Source organism: Octodon degus, unplaced genomic scaffold, assembly GCF_000260255.1.
Source record: "Octodon degus isolate 3935 unplaced genomic scaffold, OctDeg1.0 scaffold00058, whole genome shotgun sequence".
Lineage (NCBI taxonomy): Eukaryota > Metazoa > Chordata > Mammalia > Rodentia > Octodontidae > Octodon > Octodon degus.
This window is the reverse complement of record NW_004524634.1, coordinates 4,149,354-4,163,741: the sequence shown is the minus strand read 5'-3', so window position 1 is coordinate 4,163,741 and position 14,388 is coordinate 4,149,354. Positions and strand designations below refer to the sequence as shown.

At 53.0% G+C, this 14,388-nt stretch overlaps 1 protein-coding gene across 2 annotated transcripts in view; it reads left to right on the top strand.

Moving 5' to 3' along the window:
* The window catches only part of Sfxn5 (sideroflexin 5), a 115,583-nt gene that overhangs the window by 96,421 nt on the left and 4,774 nt on the right, over window positions 1-14,388 (top strand). For both annotated transcript variants that reach the window (XM_004634085.2, XM_023718409.1), the window contains exon 13: window positions 1,385-1,502. In XM_004634085.2, the coding sequence (XP_004634142.1) occupies window positions 1,385-1,502 (118 nt within the window). The remainder of the gene's footprint in view (window positions 1-1,384; window positions 1,503-14,388) is intronic.

Sequence of the window (14,388 nt, the reverse complement as noted above, 5' to 3'; positions counted from 1 at the left end):
TCATGGCAGAAGTAGCTGAGGGGAGAGAGAGAGAGAGAGAGAGAGAGAGAGAGAGAGAGAGAGAGAGTGAGTCTGTTCCCTGCAGCAAGGGCACAGTCCCAGTGACCTGCAGACCTTCCGCTAGGCCCCATCTGCAGTACCCAAGCACCATACCACTGACTGCCACAGCCCCCTGAGTAGCTGGGTCTATAAGTGTGCTCAGTCATACCCAGCTTTAGGTTCCACCTCTTAAGGTTTCCACCTGCTCCTAGTAGCACCACACTGGAGACCAGCTCCTTGACACATGGTCTTTGGGGGACATTTATGATCCAAACCATATCAGAGGCCTCTCGCCTATGTTCACGCCCGGGACACTCCAGTGGGTGGGGGCAGGAGCCCCTATTTCAGCCCCTTCAAACCAGGAGTTTTTCATATGGAGGCTGATGCAGAGGTCAGATTTAGTGCCCACCGTGACATCCCCTAGCAAGTAGTCCAGCTTTGCGGCGTGCCGGGTCCCTCGTGCCTCCAATGCTCCCATTGGTGGGATGCTGTGGTCTCCACTGTGGTGCCTGCTAGCTCATGCGCCACGGGAAGCTCTGATGAGCATGGTGAAGGTACACTTGCCCGCAGGTGTACCCCGACTGTGTGGCCCCCATTTAGTCCTGGAGCTGGAACTCCCAGGGCCCTGGGGGGAGGGTTTTCATGCCCTTCTCCCATCCAGGGAACTCATTGATTGGGGCCAGCTGTGCCACGCAGGCAAAGAAGCAAAAGGTCCTGAACATGGGGCCAGGAGCAGCTGGGGGTAACAGCATTCACAGGGAATCGGAGCCCAGGGCAAGCAGCAGATTTGGCCGTGTCCCTGGGCAAGTCTCTGCTGGCCTCTGTGGCTCTTGCATTGAAGCTGATGAGGTGGCCATGGGGATGTCTTCTGCATCCACGCTTAGAACAGCACCACTGCTTCTGGGCTGTGTATGTACATGTGTATGCCCATATGTGTACACTTGGTCTTCTCTGCTGGATGGTCTTGGATTGCTATTTAATTGTCTCCTCCATCTCTCCCCAGCAGCAGGGACTACCAGCCCCTTCTATTGTTTCTCACACACATGGCCTTCTTGACCTAGGGCTAGACATGGTAGCTGGCAACTGGCAACCCCATGCATGCTCGTTTATGATTTGAGTAACTAAGATTGACCAGCAGTGTCCTTCATGACTGGGCCTGGGAAAAGGAGTGGCAACTGGAGATGGCCCCCAGGACAGAGTTCTGCCATATCTGTTTAGCTAGGGGCTGGTGCTGGTCACAGAGTCAGATTGCCCTGAGACTAAGTAGGACCCAGCAGGATGGCTGGTAGCCGGCCCACACATCTTCAGGTATACAAGCCTCATGGCTTCTCCTCTCTCCCCACAGGACAGCTCTCCTGCAGGCGCGCCCTCGGCTGCTCCTGCCCGTGCAAAGCCTTGTGTGCCTGGCAGCCTTCGGCTTGGCCCTGCCGTTGGCTATCAGTCTCTTCCCGCAGATGTCAGAGGTCAGTGTGCATCAAGGGCAGGGGAAGGAGGGGCACAGTGGGGTCATTTTCAAAGACTTACCCATTGCTGACTCCTTAGTACTGTGCTAGGTGCTAGGATTAGAACTATGAGACTGGCCAGGCTGTGGACTTAGAGCTGAAGGTCTAGCAATAAACACAAGGATGAAATAAGGACTAGCAAATTAAGTTAGAGGAGGGTTAGAACAGGAGGCACTCAGCTGGACATGAGAGGGGACAGCCCGAGGAAGTGGAGTTCCCTGGGGCCTGGAGCTAGCCAGGTGAGAAGGGGTGGGGCTCACATGAGCTAGGGGTCAGGTGATGTGAAGATGCTGAGGGGAACGGCACATGGCACGTCCCAAGAGCAGCGTGAGGTGCGAAGGGCCAGGGAAGGGGAGCTGGGGCCAGGTGGTGTGGGGATTGTGGCAGCCAAAGCAGAGAAGGTAAATGTGATGCTGAGGACTGTCCAAGGCAGGACCACAGATTCCTGATTTTGAATAGTCCTTAGAGCTGTGTTGTGAGGCTGGGTTGGAGCTCCAGAGGAGAAGGAACCATCAGGAGGCTGTGGCGGGCATCCAGTGGGAGATGATAGCGGCTTGGACCAGGCTGTTGGCAGTGGGCATGAAGAGAAGTGGGGCCTTTGAGAGAGAGTTGGGTGGCCGCTTCATCAGGATTTATTGAAGAACTGCATGTGGTGGGAAGGGAGGGAGCCGGCAGAATGCACGTCTGGCTTTCTGGTTTTCAAAGCAGAAGGCAAATATAGGTACTACTTAGCAAGATGGAGACACGAGCAGAGGCAGGGTTGAAGGAGGACAGCATGTTGAGTTGGATGGACCTATGGGTGTGAGGAGCCTGCACAGCATGCAAATGCAGATGCTCGGTGGGGAGTTGGCTCTGGGCCTGGAATGCAGGAGAGAGGACTGGGCTTGGGAACAGAATTTGAGGCCACCAGAGTAAAACCAGTACTGGTACAGACAGAGCCCGGTGAGTATGATCATGGGCAGGTGGACCCTCTGAGCTTGTGAGGTTGAGGAGCACCTACTACCTTCAGGCAATGAAGACAAACCCTGCACCCAACAGGTGGGGGCCAGGGAAGAGGGGGTGTCTGGTGTAGAGGAAGAAACAGGACCATAGCTAGAATAGATGTGGGATCCAGAGAGTTTTTATTTGTTTGCTTTTCCCTTTGTTAACTGGGAAGGACTGGATTTGTGTACATTGAAAAGGGAAGTACCAGGAGGAAAACCAAGAACTGGTAAGGAAGAAGGGAGGGAACAGTGCACAGGCAAGGGGGTCCTCCTGGGCGGGGCATGAGCCCTCTATCCACATTAGCAGATAGGGCAAAAGTAGGGGACAGGTGAAGTGGGGTGGAGAGATGAGCAGAAAGCCATGCAGGAGAAGCCAGTCCACACAGGTGAAGAATGTGTATGGTGTGTGGAGTAACCAGGCCCCGGAGAAGCTTGGGGGTGGCGAGTGCAGAGTTCAGCAAGATTGGGCTCCCTTCTGACTGTGCTTCAGCAGAGGGCCACAAGAGGTGGTAGGAGGGGCCAGGGCTCCTGAAGGGAAGTCTGGAAAGGTGACAATAGGGTCAGGATGGTGAGGACTGGATCAAGAGCCTTAGAGTAAGAGGTGCAAACCCAGCCTCCGGGCCCAGATCCCATCCAGGCAAGCCAGAGTAGGAACCTGGTATGTGATAAGAGTTGTCACCTACCTTGTGGTGCAGGGCTCAGCTGTGCCATGAGGACAGGGACACTCTTCTCACCTCCTAGAAAGCCCAGCCTGGATGCCAGTTTATGTAGAAGTTTTGTTTTTTTTTAGTTAATTAATTAATGTGTGTGTGTGTGTGTGTGTGTCCAGCTCAGCCCACCAGGGGGCGGGGCTGGCTGGCATGTGGTGCTGGGGGATTGAACTGTGGTCCCTGTGCTTTGCTAAGCTTGTTCTAAGTAGGTGCTTTAGACCACTGAGCCATCTCACCAGCCCTTTTTTTTTTTTTTTTTTTTAATGTAGAAGTTTTGAAGTAAAATATTCTCGGAGATCCCTGGAATTGGCATCCCTGAGGGGCTGGGTCCTTGTTTGTCTCTGTGCAGTCAGCCTGAGCCCAGCATTCTAGGCGAGGTTCTGAGGGCCCCACATGCTTGTAGCGCAGTTGTGCTTAGAGCTGCAGGAACTTGTAGGGAAGGAACCCAGGGCAGAAAAACCAAGTACACTCAAACAGAGCCTATCCCAGCTGCAGAGATTTCCAGATCTCTTGGCTCTGTTGGGAAATGAAGGCCCACAGCAGCCTTGGGGCCAGCCCAGGTCAGGGCAGCCAGGTGCCAAGTGAGAAAACCGTGGAGGCACAATCCCCATTCCCAGTGCAGCGAGGTGGCCCAGTGGCAACTGCTGTGCCTCACAGAAGCTCCCTGTGAAAGTCTAGCTTCTCTGATGCCCACCCTTGTCCAAATAACATGGAAGATAGTTTTTCTAGGTATCCAACCAAAGTCTTCTTACTACAACCCAAGCCACTTTGTCTAGATGGGGAAGAATATAGTCATTGCCTAATAGGTCTTTGTTCTCTGGGAAGGGAGGGTAGGAACAAGAATTTCAGGGCTACCTGCTCAGGTGTGTCAATCTCAGAAGGATGGGCATCATGGGGTATTTTGAGGCCTGTCTGTGACCCAGAGCACTGAGGCCATCAGCCAATAGCCGAGAGGACCTCCTGCTTCCCCATTCATCCTCCCAATTAATTCTAACAAGGTGATTCTTCTTGCCATACGGGGATCATGTCTCACATCCCAGAAGCCAGTGGGATTTGCCTGAATAAGTCTGGACTTGCTTGGGCTGACCCAACCTTGCCAAAAGTCGCCAAGGCTGTCAAAAGAAGTAATCACTGAAACACTAATTGATTAATTAGGGTACTTGGAGATCAAGTCTAGGAACTGGTTCCAAGAATGGCTGGCCCATGGTGACTGGTGTGGCTTCTAGATGGTGGGGGAAGAACTTCAAGGCCCTCTTCAGTTCCTGAGCAGGAGCTTCTGTCTGTTCTTTTCAAATCAATGTTCCTGCCTATTAAAATGACACTGAGGGTCAAATTGCAAATAATAATAATAATAATAATAATAATAATAATAATAATAATAATAATAAATCATCTACCTTTACTAAGCATCTACTAGACCAGCATGCTGGGAACTCTGTAGGCCTCACTGTATTAAGTCCTCCTAATGTCCTTCAAGTCCAAAGTATTATTGAATATTAAGGGATATTAACTAGTCAATTGGATGTGTGTAATTGTGGCTTTGAAATAAGGAACCTTCTGGAAATAAGGAACTTTGGCACATGGGGGTACTTGAAGCCAAGGAGAGGGTGAGGTCACTGTGGGTGCAGGACATGCCATCAAGAGAGAAAAGGACAGCAACCTGTTCAGGACCCTTTTTATCCCTCAGGAGTTATTCCTTCTCCTAACCCTATTCCCCATCCACTTCCCCCAATAAACTTCCCTACTCTTAAAAAAGGAAAAGAGGAGAAATGAGCAACCAGACCCAGGGGGAGAACCCTGGGTGGAGAATATTCCTGGCAAGCAAGGACACAGGCATTTCAGTGTGAGTTACCACAGAGAGCATTTGTGGGTCCGATAAAACTTGCAGGCTGGGTGATGTAGCTGTACACCGCAGTCTAGGAGGCAAAATGGCAGTCAGTTTTCTGACTTTATTCAGAGAAGTGAGCTCAGGGATAGGTAAACATGGGAGATGAGCAAAAAATGTCCACTCATTGGTGTTCTGGGAAATGGGGGGTGGGAGCTTAGCAAAGAGAGATTGCCCATAGCCCAAGGTGGGAAGCGATGGCCTTCAGGGGTCCTTGAGTCCAGTGGGTAGGGGTGCCTAGCTCGCTTGCTATGGCAGGGAACTGGAGGGTCCAGTACATGGCATCAAGATACTTTGTTTAAAAATGAGGAAACTGAGGCTCATTAAGTTTGAATACCTTGCCTGAATTATATGCTGGTAATGGTGGAGCTGGCTTAGTACCCAGGTAGACAGATTCTACAATCCTCCTCAGCCTGTCTGCTCTTCATTATAAAAAAAAAGGCCTCCATGTATGGCCCAGATCCCTCACAGGATGCTTATCACACTTACTGATCCATGGGAACATTCCAGTGTCCTCCCCTAGGCCTTCTAGCCTTTGCAAGGAATCGGTGTCCATGTTCACAGGGACTTGCTGGAGTGTCCATCTTGGTTTTCTGAGAGCTGAGCAAGGGTTGGCAGAGTCTGGCACCCCAACAGATGAACCAGAAACTTGCTCATGACCTATGTGAGAACTGGGGATGGGGTCCGGCCTCCTTGCTGGGCTGAGTCCCATTGCCTGTGCAGGGAGCATGAAGTCTCCTCCAATGGGTTGGCCAAGGTTGGGCATGATCAGGCCTAGTCACATCCAGAGCCTGTTCCTGCCTGATGATCCCCTATACCGACTGAGAGAACTTTCCCTCCTTGTGACTGGTGTGGCTGCTTGACTTCTGGTCTCCGAGAGCCTCCATTCCAGTGGTGGAAGCAGAAACTCGAGGTCTCATGCAGTGGGGAAGACTGCTCATGTGCATGCTTGCCCTGGGGTCCACTTTAGATCAGGTAGGTAGTAGAGGCCTCCTTGGGTCACGATGGGACCTGATTTGTGATGGCCTTTCTGGTTGTGCCCTCTCTGGTGATTGGAGCTCTGAATTCCAGGCCTCTGTGGTTGCCTCTGCCCCTCCTCCCCATACCCATTCACACACACCCATGCCTCAGTTCCCTCAAGGAAGTCCAGAGTCCAGTCTGTGCATCATTGGAATTGGCTGCCACAAGAGACTGAATAGGGTGATGGCAAATGTCCCTCTAACTCTGACAGCTGGTGTTCCCTACCTGGAAGCACTTCCAGTCCTGTTTAATGAACCTCATGTCTCTTGGGAGCAAGCAGCAGTCCCTTGGCCGAGCCCCTTCTCTCCACCCTGCCTGTTTCTGCCTCTATCCTTCTTTGTGCCTCTTTTCCCTTCCTGATTCCTCTCTGGTCTGTCCCCTCATCCCCACCCCCCACCCCCACTGCTCCCCTGAGAGCTGAGGGGCTGGGGAACAGGGCTGCACATACAAGCCGGAGCTATTGTTCGACAATCTGTTTTTGTCTTCATCTTGTTGGCAGGCGGCAGGAGAGGAGCAAAAGGTTAATGAGGCACTGTGAACGGGCGGCGGCGGGCGAGCCAGCGTGGTGACAGGGAACTAATTAGGAGCAGTTTAACAGGAGGAAAAAGTGAAATCTCCTCTTCACCAACTGTCAATAATTAGCTGATTTGGTGAGGTTGAAATGTGTCCACAGAAGGTGGGGCTTGTCTGGGGAGGAATGAGCTTGGGGAGTGGGGGCACCCCGGGGCAAGGCCCAGCCCCTAGGTGGCATTGGGGTAGGGGCTGTGCTGTGTCCCGCAGGCCTGCCCTCTGTCCCTCTGGCTGGTATCCCTCAGCATAGTCCCTGAGTCTTAACCTCAGAACTCTCAGTCTACCCAGCTGTAAATTGGAACCAAGTTTCTTCCTGCCCTGCTGGGTAAGAGTCTGGAAGTGGAAATACCAGGCAGCTCTTTACTTCTCTGCCTGGCATAGTCCAGGTGCTAGAGTCAGGAGAGAAATGGCAGCTCTGGGAGTAATGTCTGATGCCTGCTTGCCCTGCCCTGCCCTGCCCTGCGGGTACACCCTCTGGGCCACCCTCTGGGGACAAGACTGGCTTGTGAGCAAGTGCCAAGTACAAATGAGCAGGCCTTAGCCACCCTTGAAGCTAGCCTCATGGTTCCCTGGGCCCACGACCAGCTGCTATGGGGACTCGGTCAAGGGTGAGGGAGGGGGAGATCAGGTTGTGTGTCTGTGGGCTGGGGCTGCAGATAGAGGCTCGGAGCTGTGTTTCTTCCCTGCCCTGACTCTTCGGGGCCTCTAGGAAAGGAGTCAGGTTCACTAGCCAGGAGGATTGTTTCCGGTTTGGCCTGTTTGTGCTGTCAGTTGTCTCCTCCTTTGTTGGCCCCTGGCCTTTAACCTTCCTGACACCTCAGGAGAAGATGCCTCCTCCCCCTTCACCAGCTCTGCTGAACACCTTGACTAGAAGAAAAGAGTTAAGAGCCCTCAGGGCTTCCTGCTCTAAGCCTCCATGTTAGCCCCATCAGCCCCAGACCTTTACTTCTCTGCCTAAGCCCACTTACCCCCAGCTCTGGAGTATCCTGGAGACTTGGAAATGTGCTCTGAGGAGGGCTGCTGCCCTTCCCCTGTCCTCAGCATCATTCAGGAGACATGTCTGCCCCAGGCCATAGAGGGTGGCTCTTAGAAACCACACGCATGTGTAGGTGAGGAGCATGGGTCCAGCATGGGCACTCCACTCTCTGTGCCTGCTTGTCCCCTTTAGTTTCCAAGGCTGAGAAACAGGTACACTCTGCATGCATGGAAGGAGAATGTTTGCCCCCATGAGTACCAGAACCTCCACCCCTCACCAGCCCTGAGGAAAATGGTGGTTTAATGAACCAGTTTGGCTAGGTGGCTGTGACCCATCCTGAAGCCAATGTCTCTCCATCTTGTCTCCTTTTCTCTGAGGAAGTATTTGAACCTCAGAGCAAATCTGGGTAAGATCTAGGAATTACTTGAGATCCTCTTGCAGGCTGTTCCAGAAATGGCTTCTCCTGGGGACTCCTTCTTGTTGTGACCTTCAGGATCTGTCCCATGTCACATGTGCAGTCCCATCTCCTGCCTCAGGACAGCAGCCCTCTCTCCCACCCTGAAACACAGAGTTCCCTAAGTCCTACAACTTGTACTCTCTACATGCCTAACAACATGGCTCATGCGAGTTCACACTGACTTTGTTGGCTCCTGTTTTCAGGTCTGGTACAAAGCCAGAGATAAAGTCTGAGGCGCATTATGTCCTCCTGAGTCCACAGTGGCTTTCACTGTCCCTCCAGCAGGGACCTCCTCCTGTCCAGCCTCAAATCCATCTCCTACTTTGCTTGGAGATGTTTGTTTGGGGTTTTTCTCATTTACTGCTTTAATCAGTCCCTACTGAACTCCAAAGCAGGCTATTTTTGCCTTCAGAAATCTGCCGCCTCCCCGCCCGCTGCTTTCTTGGAGTTTGCCCACAGGACCCCCCAGGAGGGACGAGTGGGGATGGCAAAGCCACTCAGAGCCCAGGAACGCCAACGCCACCTGTCATGTTGCCTGTTCCCCACACCCCCAGCCCCAGCCCTTGCATGCACACACAGACACACACAGACACACACACACACACACACACACACACACACACAGAGGCACACATGCATACACGCGTACATGAGCATGCACACACTCTCCATGACAGGCCTCAGCCAGGCTCTCTCCCAGCCTGTCTCCCCCAGCTCTCCCTCTCTCGGGACATTCTAGGCCACCTCAGTGAGTTCAAGGCTGAAAAAGAAGCTTGGTTGGGAGAAGCTTCTGTTGAGAAGATAGAAACATTGATCGGTGTAAACTGTTTTGCACGTGGCTGGCCCATAGCAAGAGCTCAGCTGTGAGAGCAGAGTCAGGCGGACAGGTCCTGGGTGCTGGCATGACTGCAGGCCCCAAGTGGGGATTCTACACCTTCGAAATGCTCCCCCATCTATTCCTAGATTTTATTCTCATCCTAGCACCAGGAGGTAGAAAATTTTCCCACTGTACTTGTGGGGGAACTGAGGCCCTGAGTCTTACAAGATGTGGGACACAGAATGATTTTGAGATTGGCCCAGCAGAGGGCACCCAGGAATAGTGCAGTGCTCCAAAACGAAGAGGGGGCTCAGGATCTTGGATGGGTGGGCAAAGCATGGGGGAATGCAGAGAGAAAGAGGAGCCCTTGATCCAGTGCAGCTCCGTTCGGCTGTTATCGAAGACCATCTGAGTAAGGCAAGGGACACGGAGCTGTCCCAAGTTGCTCACCGTGGGCTGCGCTGTGAGACACCTGGGCACACACCTAGTCTTCATTTAGGGCTGCAATGAGAATTAAAAAGAAGTTCTAGGGGGCTCTAAGGTAGCAGCAGTGCATTTGATGTATGGGAAGATCAGAGGAGGCTTTTGGGAAGAGGCAGCTCCAGAGGAATAGGGCATAACCTGGCCCCTGACCTCAAACAGATGAGAAAAATAGCTGGTGGGAAAGGAACCCAGATAAAGTCCCAGAAGGCCTTGTGTGTCCAGCCAAGGAGTCGGCTTCACTGAGAAGGCCTGGGAGCCCGGAAGCAGTGGCAGAGGCCTCCTCTGCTCCCCTAGCTCCCCAGTCTTCCAGGGTAGGGCCTGCTCATGTGTGTAAGTCTGAACAGGGCTTGGCACTGACCAGCCCTGGCAAAAGTGTGGACATGGCTGATTGGTGAGGGAGCCTGTCCCAGGCCTGGCAGAGGCCTCAGTCCCACAGGATCAGCAAAGTGTCTGCCTGGGCTTTGGGACTCCGTCATTGTTGCCACCACCTGCAGACCATCAGAAGCTCAGACCCCTAGCCAGGCACAGGAAGTGGCTTTGAGCTGTGTCACAGGGTCAGGCTGAATGCCCCACCCCCAGCCCTTTGTCTTTGAAAAGAAGGCCAAAAAGCCATCAGCAGAAAGGCCAGGAGGAGGGAGGGCTTTGTAGTGGGTAAAAACCCCTCAGAGTGGGGCACAGACTGGGGGATCCAGTTTCCTGTTTATGTCTCTGTACCTTAGCTCCAGGTTCAAATATGTAAACTATCCACTGGCCCTGGCTGCAGGTGTGTGTGCTCCCAGGCTGCAAGGCAGAGGTGCCCCAATGCATTCCTGACTCTGGCCCCCCACCCTTAATGAGCCAGCCCAGAGACAGGTAAATAGCTCAAGGTTAACCCTTCCCAGACCACAGAGAAAGGTTGCGGGGCTCTTCTAGGGATCCAAGATAGCTGGACCTTGGGGGGCTCCGCCTGTGGGGACATGTCCTGGGAGAGACGGCAGGGACTGAGTTGGGTCCGCAGGATGGAGTTGGTACTCTGGTACAGGAAGACTAGGAGGGGGGGCGCCAGGGTGCAAGTCCTGCCTGAGGAGGGCAGGCTTAACAGGGTGACACTGCTTATTTCATGGCAGGCTGGATGTGAGCCTGGCACCTGCAGTCAGCCAATGCTGGTTAATAACCTCAGCTTCACAGTGGTCCCTGCAGCCTCATTCTCTAGGGCTCTGGCTCCCCATCCCAGAGACCCATTACTCTCAGATCCTCTGCCACATGCTCTCTGGTACCTCGAAGGAGCCCAGAAAGAGGTGGGCACAGCTTCTTGCCAGCTCCAGTCTAGGCCCAGGGCACCCCATCCTGTGGCTGCTCCTTGCCCAGTTTCTTCCTCTTCACCTTCCGCCCAAAGAAGGCCTCTCAGCACTAGTCCATGGTCAAAACCAAGGCACAGCCTTCCGAGCTCCCAGGCTGTCTTTAGGAGTTGGTGCTGGTTCCCCTGCTGTACCCACCTTTTTCACTGAGCCTTGGCTTGTCCCTCTGCAGCCCTCACTATGAGCCACAGTGACCACCGCATTGTTTCTCCTGCTGCCAGTATAGCCTATGAAACCAACCTTTACTTCCTGTCTTTTCCAGTAGCAGGGGCCCCAGGGAGAATAGCATTCTCCCTTTGTTCCTGCTTTGGGACCCTGAAACTGGAAAAGGTGGCAGAAGGCAGCCCTAGTACCCAAATCACACTCGCTGCCTCCATTCCACATGGCCAGGTGGGCCCCAGATATGATTTCTTAGGAGAGCTTGGCCTCCCCTTATACACATCAGAGAAGTCACTTCTAGGAAGGTCTCTTTATTATTGGTGACAGAATTGGAAATAGCAGATCTGATCAAGCAGGTAGCAAGGGTTCCCTGCCCTGGCTTCCCCTAATGAACCCAACCCCAAGGACCTCCCACAGTCCCCAGGAACCATGAGACTTGAAAACGGCAGACCATCTCTGGCTGGAGAGCTGGAAAGGACCTAACCAGTGGCTGGCTAAGTCGCCTCTGAAAGGGGGAGTCTGCGCTGAGTGGGGCCTGGGAAATCCAGGCCGCAGGAGCCCATCACAGTCTGGTTGCCAAGACCAAAGCTTCTGAGCCCTCAAGAAGCCACACTCAGGAGACTATTTGCTGGTGACTGTGGCTGCTCTGTGTCTGGGAACCCTCTGTTACTGCTTCTGAGCCTCATGCTGGTCCCTGGAGACCAAATCAGGGCCTCATCCCCCCCCCCACCCGCCCCTTAAATGTGCCTGTTCCCGAGGCCCTGGCTCCCACCCTTCCATCTGCTCTCCTGGGCAAGCTCCTCCACTCTGGAGGCTCTGGCTCTGCTCATGCTTCCAGGCTGTCTCTCCTGCCCAGAGCCCAGCACCCTGGACCCATCTGCTTCACAGGCCTCTACTGGGGAACCCACAGGTGCCCCACACTCAGCGCAGCCACCCTGAGCCCGTCCCTCAGCTCATCCCCTCGCGTACTCCCTCCTCTGCGAATGGCATCACCAGCCACCCCAGCTCCTGAGCTAGAATTAGGAGTCATCCAACGCACAGTCATCCTCGACACCTCCCTCTCACCCCCACGTGGGATTGGTCATCAACTCCTATGGATTTCGTCCTCAGGAAGGAGCCACAGTGTACCCTCCCATCTGCCCCCACTGATAGCAAACAAAGCGGAACCCAGCGCCTCTCTGACTCTAGCAGCTGTTCCCTGGGGAGCTTCCCTACCCCACCACTTAGCCCCCAGTCTACCTTCCACACCTCTACTACTGAAAAGACCTTTCTAGCTGAATTAGAAACCCTTCCATGGCTCCCTGTTGCCCTCAGAAAAAGGCTGACGCCTTCATGTAGCCTACGAGGTCCTGCCTGTCTTGGCCTCCATTTCCTGTCACATTTCCAATAAGCCCAACATTGCTTCAGACCCTAACTGCCCCCGCTGGCCAGCTAAAGCTTTTTGCTTCATCCCACAAGATTTTTTTTTTCTATCCTGTCTTATCAAAATCCTTTATTTTCTTCCTGGTCCACCTCCTCTGAGAAGTCTTCCTTCCTGATCCTTTCATCAGTAGGTGGTGACCCGAGCCACTCTTCATTTTCCCTGCCACTTGTCTCTGTGGCGTCCATCTACTTCTACTCACTGACCCCTCCCCTGGACTTGGAGCTTCACGAGGGCAAGGGCTGCTCTCCATCTCTGTGCACTCAGCCCCGTACATGGAGCTATCGGCCACAAACCTGGGCTGTCCTAGGGTGGCAGCTCTGTCCCCGAGCCTGTGCCCCACTGCACCCCAACTACTTTCTCCCAGAGCCTTCCCACTGCCTGCATCTCTCCATACTTCCCTCCTACCTGCTGCCCTCAGCTCAGAGGGGCCCTGGGGGTGCCTCAGGTCGGGGAAGGGGCGGCATCCATGTATCCCAGGCCTGCATGCTCCCAAGAGTCGACACCGTGGGCCGTGGCCCTGGGCCGTGGTCCTCCACCCCCGTGCTGAGCAGCCTCTCTGATTTTAATGCGGGCCTCAGTGCTTCAGTGAAAGCCGGCATGGGAAGTTGCTAATAATGGCACTAAAATAAAATATGCTACATCTGTTATGGGTAGCAGAACAAAATTAGCTGCTCACACCTCTGACATCCAAGATGTCTTAACTTAAAATACTCCTTGGCTTACTTTACATCATTTACTGATTATATTTAAAAGAAATACAATTTTGCAATTACTGGTTCTTTCCAGTGTGTTATCTATGCATCATTTTCCTTTTATGTTTATATATTTCTCCTTCATTAGTGCAGTCTGAAGGGTGATTAGGATTCTTCAAACATTTTACAGAGGTTAAACGTTGATTAAGATTTAATTATTACTGTAAATAGCTTGGAATGACATATGGTGCAAAAGCCTGACATATGTGCATTTGAATAAATGAAGTGCTATTTCCCAGGATGCCTCAGTAGCTGTTTAACAGCTTTCCCGAAGGGTTATGTTACACCTCATGGTAAGATTGCTGGGATGTTATATTTTGTTGGTTTTTGCAGCTGAAAGCTAAGAACAGTTTTCCAGTTTTTTAAAAACATTGAATATTTTAAATACCTAAATTGTTTTGCACAAATTTTTGCTAATTTGTCTAACTAGGTTAAACATTTTCAAAAGCATTTAGATTTTTAAGCGTGGGCGCTGTGCATTGTGTCAGTGGCAGTGTAGGGATAAGGGGAGCCGATGGAGTGGAGGGGACTCGGGGTGGAGGGGACTCGCGCCAGCAGGGGTAGGGAGGGAGGAGGTGGCTTGAGGCGAGGGATGGGGATGAGGCCTGGGTCCTGAGCCTAGCTCTTTTTATCTGTTTGGCCATACCAAGTAAAGCATTGGTACTGATGTATCAGGAAGAACGGGGGAAAGGGTCTCCCTTTCCCAGGATCCCCACCACAGTCACCAGCTCCAGTCCTTACACAAACTTTCTCTTGTCTGGACCTTGACCTGCGTAGCCTGGTCTTGACTGAGCTCTCTGGAGGCCAGCCTCATCTGTGCCACCTTCTTCCTTCTTCCCAGGGTTGCCATGTCTTGGCATACTGCAGGTGCCAAGGACCAAGTTCAGCGTAGCTAAGTCGTGCAGACCTGATGCTGCTGTGCCCCTGCCCGGGGCAGGTGTCGGGCTGGGCCTCCTGACTGATGGAGCATCTTCCTCCCCGGCCCCATTAGCCTGGGCCAACACACTGTACTGGTTCAGTCCCTGGAGCCAAAGACCAGCATCTGGTCTCCAGGGAGACCCCATCTCACAGTGCCAGTACCGCTTTTGTTTTCATGCATTTGTTCAAAAGAGATACCAGCACTGTGCTAGGCCCTGAAGACGCTGGAGTGCATCAGGCCTGCACATCCACTGCCTTAGGGAACTTGTGATCTCATGTGGAAAGGAGGGGGGTTGAGTGACTATCAGCCCCCAAACAATGTGGTATCACTTGGATATGAGAAGTGTAGGAGGCTGC